This window comes from Bombina bombina, chromosome 5, assembly GCF_027579735.1.
Source record: "Bombina bombina isolate aBomBom1 chromosome 5, aBomBom1.pri, whole genome shotgun sequence".
In the NCBI taxonomy this organism is placed as follows: Eukaryota; Metazoa; Chordata; class Amphibia; order Anura; family Bombinatoridae; genus Bombina; species Bombina bombina.
Window position 1 is genome coordinate 730632701 of NC_069503.1, and position 16279 is coordinate 730648979.

At 39.7% G+C, this 16279-nt stretch overlaps 1 protein-coding gene across 4 annotated transcripts in view; it reads right to left on the reverse strand.

Annotated features, from left to right (window-relative positions):
- The window catches only part of TPMT (thiopurine S-methyltransferase), a 100492-nt gene that overhangs the window by 24639 nt on the left and 59574 nt on the right, over nucleotides 1-16279 (reverse strand). For all 4 annotated transcript variants that reach the window (XM_053714785.1, XM_053714786.1, XM_053714787.1 and 1 more), the window contains 2 exons: nucleotides 11012-11086; nucleotides 6029-6114 (listed from right to left, as the gene is read on the reverse strand). In XM_053714785.1, coding sequence (XP_053570760.1) covers nucleotides 6029-6114; nucleotides 11012-11086 — 161 coding nt within the window. The remainder of the gene's footprint in view (nucleotides 1-6028; nucleotides 6115-11011; nucleotides 11087-16279) is intronic.

Consider the following 16279-nt stretch of genomic DNA (forward strand, 5'->3'; position numbering starts at 1 on the left):
GGGAAATTAATTTTATGTCTGCACCTAACACCCTAACATGAACCCCGAGTCTAAACACCCCTAATCTTACACTTATTAACCCCTAATCTGCCGCCCCCGCTATCGCTGACACCTACATTATATTATTAAGCCCTAATCTGCCGCTCCGGACACCGCCGCAACCTGCATTATAGCTATGAACCCCTAATCTGGTGTCCCTAACATCGCCGACACCTATATTATATTTATTAAACCCTAATCTGTCCCCCCCCCCCCCAACGTCGCCGCCACCTGTACATAGGAAGATAAAGAAGAAGGCGCCAACATAGTGTGTATCAGTATATAAATGTGAATCCCCACGCCAAATGATAAACGTACTTACAAGAAGTATAGCACTTGATAAGTGCTACAAAAGCCTTCTGGAGCATTAACAGCTGTCCAGGTAGCTGCTCTCTCGTCACACAGGTTAATCCTCTTGATGCAGCACCTCTCCTGTGAGTCAGTGTCACCTATGATCCCTGTGGCTCCTGGTCTTGCAGTTCCCTCCACAGGTATAGCCGTCCTCCAGTGTCGGTAACCCGACAAGATGTAAACAGGTTAACAGCGTGACTATAAGACTCTCCAGGGGAATAACATGTAAGGATTCACTCCAGCCGTGATGTTAGAAAAAGTTAAAAACAATGTTTATTAAAAACAAGTACTTTCACAACGCGTTTCCCGGTCGTCTAGACCGCTTCCTCCGGTGTCGCCGCCACCTACCTACACTTATTAACCCCTAATCTGCCGACCGGACATCGCCGCCACTATAATAAAAGTATTAACTCCTAAACCGCCGCACTCCCACCTCGCAAACACTATAATAAATTTTATTAACCCCTAATCTGCCCTCCCTAACATTGCCGCCAACTACCTACAATTATTAACCCCTAATCTGCCGCCCCCAACGGCAGATTAGGGGTTAATAATTGTTAGCTATAATGTAGGTGGTGGCGGTGTCCGGTCGGAAGATTAGGGGTTAAATATTTTTATTATAGGGTTTGCGATGTGGGGGGGGCCTCGGTTTAGGGGTTAATAGGTAGTTTATGGGTTTTAGTGTACTTTTAGCACTGTAGTTAAGAGCTTTATGTTCCGGCGTTAGCCCAAAAACTCTTAACTACTGACTTTTTTTTGCGGTTGGAGTCTTGGAGATAGAGGCTCTACCGCTCACTTTCTCCAAGACTCGTAATACCAGCGTTAGGCAAATCCCATAGAATAGATAGGATACGCAATTGACGTAAGGGGATTTGCGGTAGCCTCGAGTCGAGGAAAAAAAGTGAGCGGTGAGCCTGTACCTGTCAGACTCGTAATACCAGCGTTAGCTTTAAAAAGCAGCGTTAGGGGGTCCTAACGCTGCTTATTATCCAACGCAGAACTCGTAATCTAGGTGTAATTTAGTTAAACAAAACAAAAACAACAACAACAAAAAAAACAACAAAAAAACAAAGGAGAGAAAAAAAACCCAAAAACAAACAAAAAGGGCAGAACCTGTCGCCTATCCACCAGCAAGCACAGAGTCTACATTTATTAAAATTAGGGACGCAAAATTGTCAGTCTTGTGAAATTGTCTTCTAAGATTAAATTGAATGTTTAATGCCAGAATTATTTCCAGCCATTAATGCAAGTACGCTTGAATCTGTTTAACAGATGATGTGGCGATATTAAATTGTTTGAAAATAATTTGCAAATAAATTGCTTGTTTAAAGATGGCTATGGATGGTGCAACCTTTTTTTCCCAGTTCTGTAAAATTAATATACGGCCGATCATTATAGCCGTATTGAATAATTTAAAATATTTTGTAGGACCATGACAACAACAAAAAGATGTGGGATGTTTGTAGTGTAACTCTAGGATCAAGTATCATATTCAGCCAATAATTTACCTTAAGCCAGAATTGTTTTATTTTTGGACAATACGACATACAGTGCAGTATATCCGCTGGGGCGCCATTGCATTTAGGACAATTACTCATTTCACTATCCTGCCATTTAAATAATTTTTTAGGCGCATAGACATCATTATTTAATTTAATATGCGATTCTTTCCAAGAACAGGATACTGGAGCCTCTTTAGCCCAATTAATACTCTGTATTAGCCCAATTAATACTCTGTATATTTTCTACTGTTATATCTTGAAAAAAGGGCCTCCATTTAGTTAACAGTATATTTTAAGCTAATTGACCTTGTTTGGCCAGCAAGATCTTAATACAATAATGAAATAGAATATATTCCGTTTCCATACAACTTGATGTAATCTCTAAGTTTCCCGAATTGACTTATCTCTAGAGTTGATCCTGCATAATCAGAAATATAGTGCCTAAGTTGTAGATATACATAGAAGTTATTTTTAGGGATATTATATTCCTGTGCTAGGGATTCAAAGGTTCTAATTATATGTGATCTCTCTAAGCATTGGCTTACATATAATCAGACCTTTTTGTTCCCAGGAGCTAAATATACCAGAATCTACCCCTGGTAAGAAGAGCGGATTACCTCATATAGGTAGAAGAGAAGAGAAATAACAGTTTATATCAAGAGCTAAGCATAGCCTTTGCCATGCAATAACCGCATTGCGGATTACCATAAGGTTTCTTACCGTTATTGGGAGTTGAGATATAGGGCAATGAATAATGGCTTTTAATGTAAATGGGGAGACCATGTTCTCTTCGATTTGGAGATTCGTAAGGTGGTTCTTTTTAGTGATCCAATCAACTGTAAAGCGAGCTAATATTGTAATATTATACCACTTTATATCTGGAAAAGCAAATCCACCCTGTTCTACTGGTATATATAGCTTTTTAAGGGATAACCCATGTCTTTTCCCTTTCCAGATAAACTTATTCATTCAAATTAGCCAATAGGAATGAGAGCTGCTTAAATCCTGTTATATGTTTATGTATGTATGTATGTATATATATATATATATATATATATATATATACACACATACATACACACACACACACACACACACACACACACATACATATATATATATATATATACTGTATATATATACACACACACAGGGCCGGCGTTTGGTATAAGGCAAGTAAGGCAACCGCCTTAGGGTGCCCCAGGCAGGGGGCGCAATTTAGAGGCGGAGCAGCCTGATTTTTTATTGGGACGGGTAATAGTGCACGCAGCGCATGGTACACACCACGGTCCCGACCATTGCGACCAACAACCAATACCGCCCGCCCGGCACAAAGACCCACCCAGGCGCATCTAAACTCCAGTCCTGGATACTTGAGACCTGCAGGCGTCAGCGAGGGATTTAAAGTTTCAGACAGGAAACTGGGAGCCAGCGTGGGGTTTTAGCGGTTAGTCCCAGTGTGACTATCGGGCCGCTGCTATGGGGACAAATTTACACTATTTAGTCAGACTCATATTGTTGGCATGAGGAGGAGCGTCCTGGTGGCACGCTCACCGCCATTTCTGTATGGGCTAAGGACTTCCGAAGTTCCTCTAGAGTGAAGACATTGCGGCTATGCGCATAGCACTTGTTTTACCGGTCCGGCATCACACAGCGCAGAGGAGCACACCACGCTTATGATAGCTAGGACTCAGCAGCAGGGCCGCCCGCAACTGGAGATGGTAAGCACCATTAGCGTTACTTATTTTGGGGGTAAGCAGCTACAAAGCAGGCTGCAGCTTAGCTACAAGAGCTGAGTTGAATTGATTACCTTACCTGTCTACTACTTGTTATTATTCCCATGAGAGCAAATAGCCACCATATAGCTCAGTGAGCAGGGCTATCATGATGTGTTTATGGAATAGATTGAGAACATATATGACTGTCTGACTCAGAGATGTTTTGGGGGAATCATATGGTTGTCTGGCTATATATATATATATATATATATATATATATATATATATATATATATATATATATATATATATATATATATATATATATATATATATACATATATATATATATATATATATATATACACATACACACATATATATATATATATATATCGGATTAGAATTCCTGTATTATTTAATTTTACTATATCAAGCACTTATTTTGATTTAATTTAGACCAGGGTTGAATATCATTTCAGTGTTTATATTATAGATGTGTAGATATAGATGTAGTACCACTGTGTGATTTGCTATGCAGCACGATCACTGTCTGATTTGCTATTTAGCACTACCACTGTTTGATTTGAATTTAGCCACCAATCAGCAAGCTCTACCCAGGTGCTGAACCTAAATTGGGCTGGCTCCTAAGCTTACATTCCGCTTTTCAAATACAGATACCAAGAGAACAAAGAAAATTGATAATAGGAGTTCATTAGAATGTTGCTTAAAATATCATGGTCTATCTGAATCATGATATAAAAATTAGGGTTTCATATCCCTTTAACTAGCAATGGGATGGTATGTAATTCGGGGGGGGGGGGGTCAAAATGTATCCTCGCCTGTGTGGCCAAAAATCCTAGCACCGGCCCTGCACACACATGCAGCCAAGTACCCATTTGACATTTACATACCATCGCCATATTGATCTGGTTGATGTGCACATGTAGTACTTTCCTTGCATTTTAGAACATTCTGGTTTGGAAATCCCTGAGTGGGTGAGCTGATACGCCCAAAAGTATATCAGCCTGTTTCTACTAGCACACAAGGGTTCTCTAACAAAATGTGAGTACCCATTTGGCTAACTTTGCATATTATTTTTCTTGACCTGTCTGGTGGATCTACACATGAGGCGCCCCTTTGTTCTTCTCTAATTCTACAGCTATACCTATATATCTATTCATATAGATATAAAAAAGGTATTGATATATAGTTTACATTATTATTATATATATATATATATATATATATATATATATATATATATATATATATATATATATATATATATATATACACACACACACACACACACACATATACATACATATACATACATATAGAAATATATATTTGAAAATAAAATAAAAAAATTCTATGTGAAGAATGTAGGAATGTAAAATATGCATAATGTGGTTTTGTGCTTTAGTTATCTTAAAGTGCATTATGTAAATATTAAACATAAACTATTGAAAAATCTATTAATTTTTTTTTAATAATTATAGGTACTGTAAAATAGAAATATACAGGTACATATCACCATTCCGGAATTCTAAAATTCAAACTTATTCTGAAATTTTATATGAATTAAAAAAATTTTTTTATTGTACTATGTATGCAAAAGTATTAAAATTATATAAAAACTACCTTTAGGTTACACGTATAAGCTGTATTATGATATGTAAATATTGCCTAAATTACAAAATATTGTTGCTTATACTTTATTCCATCCCCTCTCCAAACTGTCCCATTTTAATAGATATGAATACAGTATTCCAAAATCCAAACTATTCTGAAATACAAACCTGTTTTCGGTCCCAAGCAGCTTGGATAAAGGGTTTTCTACCTGTTTTTTTCTATATAATTTTTAGAATATTTTAGTACATCCATAATAATTATTTACATTACTTTTTTTTAATATTTTATATTTAATAAATACATAACGCACCTCAAGATAACTCATGCCGGGTTAGCGCACATAACAAATTAGTGTACTCCTGTCGGGTTTGTACACACATGTCCGACAGGAATACACTAATAATATGCCTCCTTTTTTACAGGCCTCGCTACAGGGTATGTTTGTTGTGCACAGGTGAACATAGGCATGTGTAGGTACAGGAGGGTGCTCATGCAGAATGGCTGGTTAGCTATAATGTTGCTATGAGTGTTTATGATCATATATCAGAGGAAGTGTAGTTATGGGCATCTTTGGTTATTTCAGTCCAGTTCTAAAAACTGACAGCATTTCCATTTTTTTAATATGGAATTTAGGGCTCACTATGAAATATGTTTCAGTGTTGACAAGTCTGCGTAAAACACACATTTCAAGGAGTAAACCATACAAACAAAATCTATTTTGTCTATTTGAAATTCTGATCATTTAAACTTGGTGATTGACATTTTGTCTCTGTTTCATACCTTTAACCAATTTGATATCATATTCAACTGTAACCAGCAGATAACGACAATCTTCATTCATTATTGACAACATTACTTTAGAGTAACTGTAAAGAAAATGAACATAAAATTAAAAGCAATGAGGTTAAATTGTGTATCTACCTTGGTATAGCAATAATAGACGTTAAGAAATGGCTATCAGAGGTTCAGATCTTATTATCTGCCATCGAGCTAAATAGCAATTAAAGTCAGTTTTATCTCTTGCATTTTAAAGAGAGTGTTTTAAAATATATAACAGGATTTTTGTTTATGAAAAACAATTGTAGTAATGCTTTTCAGTACCAAATTGTTTTAAAGGGACACACTTGTCAAATTTGAAATGTACATAGATGAATTACATCTTTGAACAGAAAATATTTACAATATACATGTATTGGCAAAATGCTTCTAATAAAAGCTGTCCCTGTTTTAGTGTTAAAATGTTTCTTTGCACATGCATGTGAAGCATACCTAGATATTCTCAGTGCACAAGCTTTTTCAATAATGCAGCTGCTCAGAGCCATTGGGGCTTGTATTATGTCAGCAATAACGTAAATTGAATCATAACTAGATGATACAAGTACCTTAGGCTCTCTGAGAAACTGCCGTGTGTAAAATGCTGGTGCACAAAGCATACTTAAAAGGGACAGTAAAGACATAATTAGTCATTCATGATTATTTAAGATCAACTTTCCAATTTACTTCTATTATTTAATTTGCATATATATATATATATATATATATATATATATATATATATATATATATATATATATATATATATATATATATATATATATATATACACATACACACATATATACACACACTGCTCAAAAAAATAAAGGCAACACTTAAACAACACAATGTAACTCCAAGTCAATCACACATCTGTGAAATCAAGCTGTCCACTTAGGAAGCAACACTGAGTGACAATCAATTTCACATGCTGTTGTGCAAATGGGATAGACAACAGGTGGAAATTATAGGCAATTAGCAAGACACCCCCAATAAAGGAGTGGTTCTGCAGGTGGTGACCACAGACCACTTCTCAGTTCCTATGCTTTCTGGCTGATGTTTTGGTCACTTTTGAATGCTGGCGGTGCTTTCACTCTAGTGGTAGCATGAGAATTGTGCAAGGAGGAACAGGAGGAGCACTGCCAGAGCCCTGCAAAATGACCTCCAGCAGGCCACAAATGTGCATGTGTCTGCTCAAACGGTCAGAAACAGATTCCATGAGGGTGGTATGAGGGCCCGACATCCACAGGTGGGGGTTGTGCTTACAGCCCAACACCGTGCAGGACGTTTGGCATTTGCCAGAGAACACCAAGATTGGCAAATTTGCCACTGGCGCCCTGTGCTCTTCACAGATGAAAGCAGGTTCACACTGAGCACATGTGACAGACGTGACAGAGTCTGGAGACGCCGTGAAGAACATTCTGCTGCCTGCAACATCCTCCAACATGACCGGTTTGGCAGTGGGTCAGTAATGGTGTGGGGTGGCATTTCTTTGGGGGGCCGCATAGCCCTCCATGTGCTCGCCAGAGGTAGCCTGACTGCCATTAGGTACCGAGATGAGATCCTAAGACCCCTTGTGAGACCATATGCTGGTGCGGTTGGCCCTGGGTTCCTCCTAATGCAAGACAATGCTGGACCTCATGTGGCTGGAGTGTGTCAGCAGTTCCTGCAAGATGAAGGCATTGATGCTATGGACTGGCCCGTCCGTTCCCCAGACCTGAATCCAATTGAGCACATCTGGGACATCATATCTCGCTCCATCCACCAACGTCATGTTGCACCACAGACTGTCCAGGAGTTGGCAGATGCTTTAGTCCAGGTCTGGGAGGAGATCCCTCAGGAGACCATCTGCCACCTCATCAGGAGCATGCACAGGCATTGTAGGGAGGTCATACAGGCACGTGGAGGCCACACACACTACTGAGCCTCATTTTGACTTGTTTTAAGGACATTACATCAAAGTTGGATCAGTCTGTAGTGTGCTTTTCCACTTTAATTTTGAGTGTGACTCCAAATCCAGAACTCCATGGGTTGAAACATTTGATTTCCATTTTTTAATTTTTGTGTGATTTTGTTGCCAGCACATTCAACTATGTAAAGAACAAAGTATTTCATTAAATATTTACTTCATTCAGATCTAGGATGTGTTATTTTAGTGTTCCCTTTATTTTTTTGGAGAAGTGTATATAACAATGAACCATGGATTGCACTAGCTGGTCTTTTGAAAAAACGTGCCTTTAATGTAACATTTCGGGGACCGTATCCCCTTCCTTAGACAGTGAAACACACACTTATATAACACATATCCAATAAAAACAACCCCTAATTACAGCAAAGAAAAAACAGCAAATAATAGTCATGGCAACAATGGTAAACTGTGTCATACAATCCTCATAAAATGCAGGAGGAAAATGTGAGTCAATACTGTAATCAGATCCTCAAACTTAACAAAGAGGAAACAGTGTATATAAAGTAGACATTGTTGTAACAAAGTGCAAGTGACATTACATATAATAGTGCTTTAAAAATGGACATTAGAAAATGAACCTGTTTGCTAATAAAAAGGATAAACTATAAATGCTAATGCACATAAGCTGTACAACGTCCGCTGATCTGCAGCCCATACATGGCTTAGCAGTGGGGACACACTCGTGTCACAAGGACACCCAATGTGGGGACTACAATCGGTAGATTACATCTAAAGCAGCCGCAATACTCCTCCATAGAGTGCACATACCGGAAGAGCATGTCGGCTCGAGCATGCGTGTGACGTCACCGCACACGGTCAGCTGTGTAAACAAAGCCCACTGATCAGCTCGATCCGACATGCACTGTCAGTGCAGGGAGAGCAGTTACTAAAGGGACCATAACAGAGGCAAAAAAGGCAAAGCGAGATAGTAAGGACAAATAGATGGGCAACATCCAATGTGAGAAATAGAGCAACAAGGTGAAAGAAAATAAAATAAAGCAGAAAACAATCAGTAAACACCAATAGTGGGCTAAATTACAAAACAGAAGAGGTGTGGGCACACAACATTAATAGAAACATATTAAATAAACAGGGGAATAACAATAATAAATGGAATAAAAAATAATAAAAATTAAAATAAAAATGAATAAAAAATAAAGATAAAAATAAAAGAATTGTTATCTTTATTTTTTATTCATTTTCATTTTTATTTATTAATAGGCGGCGGGAGGAGGGCGGGACTGCTACGTCACAGGAAAGCCAATTTTTTTTTTTAAAATACCCGAGTCCTTAAGGGGGAAGGAGGGAGGTAGGGGCAATGAGGGTGTTCCTATGTGGGATCTGTTGCCATAAAGGGATTTGGGTGGGGGAGCATGGTAGGGTATTGAGGGGGGGGGCAGCTACACTACAGAAAAAAAGGTTATTTTATTTTTTTTTGTTAAAAAATTGCCTAATTTGCAGCAAACTGGGTACTGTCAGACAGCTACCAGTACCTAAGATGGCGGCAAATAGGTAGAGGGGGGATGTTTAGAGAGCTGTTTGGGGGGGGATCAGGGAGGTTGGAGGCTAAGGGGGGGATCCAGCACTGCAGTATATATATATATATATATATATATATATATATATATATATATATATATATATATATATATATATATATATATATATATATATGCCATTTATTTTAGTACTGCCAGACTTTCTGCCAGTACTTAAGATGTTGGTGACAATTGTGAGGTGGGGGAGAGAGCTGTTTGAGAGGGGTCAGGGAGGGATCAAGGGGTGGGATGTGTCAGGTGGGAGGCTGATCTCTACAAGCTACCTAATTAACCCCTTCACTGCTGGGCATAATACAAGTGTGGTGCACAGCGGCATTTAGCGGCCTTCTAATTACCAAAAAGCAATGCCAAAGCCATATAGGTCTGCTATTTCAGAAAAAAGGGGATCCCAGAGAAGCATTTACAACCATTTGTGCCATGATTGCACAAGCTGTTTGTAAATAATTTCAGTGAGAAACCTGAAATTGTGAAAAAATTAACAATTTTTTTTTAATTTGATCGCATTTGGCGGTGAAATGGGGGCATAAAATATACCAAAACGGGCCTAGATCAATACTTTTGGTTGTCTACAAAAAAAAAAATATATATATAGTTTTGATAGGTAAATATAAAAAAGGCTCTATTTCTGTTTAAATGTAGTGACGGCAAAAATTGGAAGACTGCAGAAAATTGTTGTAGTTACAAGATGTTCACTGTCCTGTTAAACAGCCAGACATTTCAGTGAAATCATAAATGAACATTCTGAAGATAAGATTACATTTGTGCTTGAATTTGAGGGCGATTTTATTTTACTTTTAAGGGGTAGATTTATAATTTGCTGAAAGTACCAATTTACCAGTTTAAACTGCTGCTTCATAAACCCTCTCCGCAAACTTAGAGTTGGTGGATGAAAATCGCCTTGGATTAATTTGACTGGGGTGATTTACAAGCACTACTCTTATGCAATTGGTTGTGCAAGAGTAGCAGGGCGGCATTGTACGAACATTTGCTCATGCAATGGTAAATATGGGGAACAAATGGGTACCACAATTTGTGATGAAATGCGGAAAGGTTCACAACATGTGAACCCTATCCATTCATAAAATGATAAATCTAGCTCTAAATATATGTATGTATGTTCATTACATATACTGCTTATTAACAAGAGGTGAACTAAGCATGGACAAGAATGTTAACGTTGGAAAGGACTGTGCAGACCAGCAAGAAATGAAAAGAGAAGGTTTTCAACAAATCCAAAACTCCTATGGAAACTTGTTTGAACAGTGTTTTCTGACTGATATAATATTGGTGTCAAAGTGGGGTTTTCAGACTGATTAGAATGTGTTTGAATCTGGAACCTTCTGAAAAGCACCTCACATGGGAATTCTGATGGATTAGAATGGAGCCCTGTGTTAGCTAATGACAAACAGGGGCACTAACCGTTCTCGGTCACATGGATTCACAGCTACAAAACCTCCTCTGTCCCAGATTCCATCAAATTTGCCAACAATTTTTCTGTAAAGCAAAAAAAAAAAAAAACAGACTGTGTTAAAGTACAGTTGGAAAATGGTATTTATATGAAATGAACAGCTTAGATTTGATTCTATTTATCTGTCAGCAATAACAAAAGTATCCAGTAACATATATGCAGATATTTGTTGTTGTTACTCCCAGTTACTCCAAGTGTACAGCTGCAATAGCATCTAGACCAAACCCTGGTACAATATATTATGCAGTAATAAATCCATGCAAATCCTATTGGCTAATATTATTGTATTGCTTTGTGTAAAATAGCAGATAATATGCAGTGATACTACACACAGTTACATATATAATCTAAAGTTAGAGGGTAGCAGATTCAGGAGAAATTGAAGGAAGTATTTTTTTACAGAAAGGGTGGTGGATTCATGGAATGAACTTCCATTTGAGGTGGTAAATACAAAGACTGTAAAAGAATTGAAAAATGCCTGGGACATGCATAAGGCTATCCTAAGGAAAAAGTAACATGTAATATGGGTAGACTTGATGGGCCTTTTTGGTTCTTATCTACCGTCAAATGCTATGTTTCTATGTTTCTATATATGTAGAGCCTTCTTCCCACCCCAGTGTCAGATCTACCCAAGATCACCTGAACTGCATCTATGCACTCTGCTGAATAGCATTCACAGTCTGTTGAATCCAATTAGTGAGTCTTTTGTAACTAGTGAAGCCTTTAATGCAACCCAGATTGTGATGTCATCAGTGGGCAGAGCTTGGCAGCCATGTCAAAGTGACCAGAAACAATACTAATTTTAAAATAACTTTTTTATTGTTACTGTTGCATGATATAGAAAGGGCGCAGGAAGATATTTGCAGCTTAATCTAAAGTAAGACTTTAAGATGACTAAGGTGTAGACTGTCCCTTTAAAGTGAATGTAAACTTTAATGAATCAGTGCATGGTTTTTAAAAATACTATTAAAAACAGGGGGTACTTTCATTCATGAAAGTTTACATTGCAGCGTATTTTACAAATCCTTACCTTTTTCTTCACCAAAGCCGGATCGGCGATCCCTCTTCCTCCTGCTGTACTTACACAGCAATGATGAAATCGGCTTCCTCCAATCACGGCGTGGCCTCACGAGATGGACACCCTGGGGGGGGGGGGGGAAAGCCATGATTGGAGGAAGCCGGTTTCATCATTGGTGACGCAAGGAAAGAGGAACTGTGGGCTGGGGACCGGCGATCCGGCTTTACTGAAGAAAAAGGTAAGTATTTCTAAAATATGCTGCAATCATTATTATTATTATCGGTTATTTGTAGAGCACCAACAGATTCCGCAGCGCTATGTAAACTTTCATGAATGAAAGTGCCCCTGTTTTTAATAGTATTTTTAAAGACCGGCACTGATTCATGAAAATTTATATTCACTTTAATAAATACCAACACCAAAGTTCAGTTCTCTTTTTCTTGCCATGTCTGAGCCATGCATTATGCCATTCCCTCTATTTCATGTGTATTTGTTTGTCTTGGTTCTCTTTTTAGATTTCAAGTGCACTGAAGCAGGGCTTGTCCTCTAGGTACACTATGCAAGTCAGCAGATAGATAGAACAACAAACATCTCTGAGCAAAAACATAATTTATGCTTACCTGATAAATTCCTTTCTTCTGTAGTGTGATCAGTCCACGGGTCATCATTACTTCTGGGATATTAACTGCTCCCCTACAGGAAGTGCAAGAGGATTCACCCAGCAGAGCTGCATATAGCTCCTCCCCTCTACGTCACTCCCAGTCATTCGACCAAGGACCAACGAGAAAGGAAAAGCCAAGGGTGAAGTGGTGACTGGAGTATAAATTAAAAAATATTTACCTGCCTTAAAAACAGGGCGGGCCGTGGACTGATCACACTACAGAAGAAAGGAATTTATCAGGTAAGCATAAATTATGTTTTCTTCTGTTAAGTGTGATCAGTCCACGGGTCATCATTACTTCTGGGATACCAATACCAAAGCAAAAGTACACGGATGACGGGAGGGATAGGCAGACTCTTTATACAGAAGGAACCACTGCCTGAAGAACCTTTCTCCCAAAAATAGCCTCCGATGAAGCAAAGGTGTCAAATTTGTAAAATTTGGAAAAAGTATGAAGCGAAGACCAAGTTGCAGCCTTGCAAATCTGTTCAACAGAGGCCTCATTCTTGAAGGCCCAAGTGGAAGCCACAGCTCTAGTAGAATGAGCTGTAATTCTTTCAGGGGGCTGCTGTCCAGCAGTCTCATAAGCTAAACGAATTATGCTACGAAGCCAAAAAGAAAGAGAGGTAGCGGAAGCTTTTTGACCTCTCCTCTGCCCAGAGTAAATGACAAACAGAGAAGACGTTTGTCGGAATTCCTTAGTTGCCTGCAAGTAAAATTTTAGAGCCCGGACTACATCCAGGTTGTGCAGTAGACGTTCCTTCTTTGAAGAAGGATTTGGGCATAAAGAAGGAACAACAATCTCTTGATTGATATTCCTGTTAGTAACTACCTTAGGTAAGAACCCAGGTTTAGTACGCAGGACTACCTTATCCGAATGAAAAATCAAATAAGGAGAATCACAATGTAAGGCTGATAATTCAGAGACTCTTCGAGCCGAGGAAATAGCCATTAAAAATAGAACTTTCAAAGATAACAACTTTATATCAATGGAATGAAGGGGTTCAAACGGAACGCCCTGTAAAACATTAAGAACAAGGTTTAAACTCCATGGTGGAGCAACAGTTTTAAACACAGGCTTAATCCTGGCCAAAGCCTGACAAAAAGCCTGGACGTCAGGAACTTCTGACAGACGTTTGTGTAACAGAATGGACAGAGCTGAGATCTGTCCCTTTAATGAACTAGCAGAAAAACCCTTTTCTAAACCTTCTTGTAGAAAAGACAATATCCTAGGAATCCTAACCTTACTCCAAGAGTAACCTTTGGATTCACACCAATGTAGGTATTTACGCCATATCTTATGGTAAATCTTTCTGGTAACAGGTTTCCTAGTCTGTATTAAGGTACTAATAACTGACTCAGAAAACCCACGTCTTGATAAAATTAAGCGTTCAATTTCCAAGCAGTCAGCTTCAGAGAAGTTAGATTTTGATGTTTGAAGGGACCCTGTATCAGAAGGTCCTGTTTCAGAGGTAGAGACCAAGGCGGACAGGATGACATGTCCACCAGGTCTGCATACAAGGCCTGCGTGGCCACGCAGGTGCTATTAGAATCACTGATGCTCTCTCTTGTTTGATTCTGGCTATCAATCGAGGAAGCAACGGGAAGGGTGGAAACACGTAAGCCATCCTGAAGTCCCAAGGTGCTGTCAGAGCATCTATCAGGACTGCTCCTGGATCCCTGGATCTGGACCCGTAACGAGGAAGCTTGGCGTTCTGTCGAGACGCCATGAGATCTATCTCTGGTTTGCCCCAACGTCGAAGTATTTGGGCAAAGACCTCCGGATGAAGTTCCCACTCCCCCGGATGAAAAGTCTGACGACTTAAGAAATCCGCCTCCCAGTTCTCCACTCCCGGGATGTGGATTGCTGACAGGTGGCAAGAGTGAGACTCTGCCCAGCGAATTATCTTTGATACTTCCATCATAGCTAGGGAGCTTCTTGTCCCTCCCTGATGGTTGATGTAAGCTACAGTCGTGATGTTGTCCGACTGAAACCTGATGAACCCCCGAGTTGTCAACTGAGGCCAAGCCAGGAGGGCATTGAGAACTGCTCTCAATTCCAGAATGTTTATTGGCAGGAGACTCTCCTCCTGACTCCATAGTCCCTGAGCCTTCAGGGAATTCCAGACGGCACCCCAACCTAGAAGGGTACTATGTCCATTGCCGCTACCATTAAGCCGATTACCTCCATACATTGAGCCACTGACGGGTGTTGAATGGAATGAAGAGTGCGGCAAGCACTTTGAAGTCTTGATAGCCTGTCCTCTGTCAGGTAAATCTTCATTTCTACAGAATCTATAAGAGTCCCCAGGAAGGGAACTCTTGTGAATGGAACGAGTGAACTTTTCTTTTCGTTCACCTTCCATCCATGTGACCTTAGAAATGCCAGCACTAACTCTGTATGAGATTTGGCAGTTTGAAAGCTTGAAGCTTGTATCAGAATGTCGTCTAGGTATGGAGCTACCGAGATTCCCCGCGGTCTTAGTACCGCCAGAAGAGCACCCAGAACCTTTGTGAAGATTCTTGGCGCTGTAGCCAATCCGAATGGAAGAGCCACAAACTGGTAATGCCTGTCTAGGAAGGCAAACCTTAGGTACCGGTAATGATCTTTGTGAATCGGTATGTGCAGGTAAGCATCTTTTAAATCTACAGTGGTCATGTACTGACCCTCTTGGATCATAGGTAAAATTGTCCGAATAGTCTCCATCTTGAACGATGGAACTCTTAGGAATTTGTTTAGGATCTTTAAGTCCAGGATTGGTCTGAAAGTTCCCTCTTTTTTGGGAACCACAAACAGATTTGAGTAAAACCCCTGTCCCTGTTCCGATCGTGGAACTGGATGGATTACTCCCATTAACAAGAGCTCTTGTACGCAGCGTAGAAAAGCCTCTTTCTTTGTCTGGATTGTTGACAATCTTGACAGATGAAATCTCTCTCTTGGAGGAGAGTATTTGAAGTCCAGAAGGTATCCCTGAGATATTATCTCTAGCGCCCAGGGATCCTGAACATCTCTTGCCCAAGCCTGGGCGAAGAGAGAAAGTCTGCCCCCCACTAGATCCGATCCCGGATCGGGGGCCCTCAATTCATGCTGTTTTGGGGGCAGCAGCAGGTTTCCTAGTCTGCTTGCCCTTGTTCCAGGACTGGTTAGGTTTCCAGCCTTGTCTGTAGCGAGCAACAGCTCCTTCCTGTTTTGGTGCAGAGGAAGTTGATGCTGCTCCTGCTTTGAAATTACGAAAGGAACGAAAACTAGACTGTCTAGTCTTGGCTTTGGCTTTGTCCTGAGGCAGGGCATGGCCTTTACCTCCTGTAATGTCAGCGATAATCTCTTTCAACCCGGGCCCGAATAAGGTCTGCCCTTTGAAAGGTATATTAAGCAATTTAGACTTAGAAGTAACATCAGCTGACCAGGATTTTAGCCACAGCGCCCTGCGTGCCTGAATGGCGAATCCTGAATTCTTCGCCGTAAGTTTAGTAAGATGTACTACGGCCTCCGAAATGAATGAATTAGCTAGTTTAAGGACTCTAAGCCTGTCCGTAATG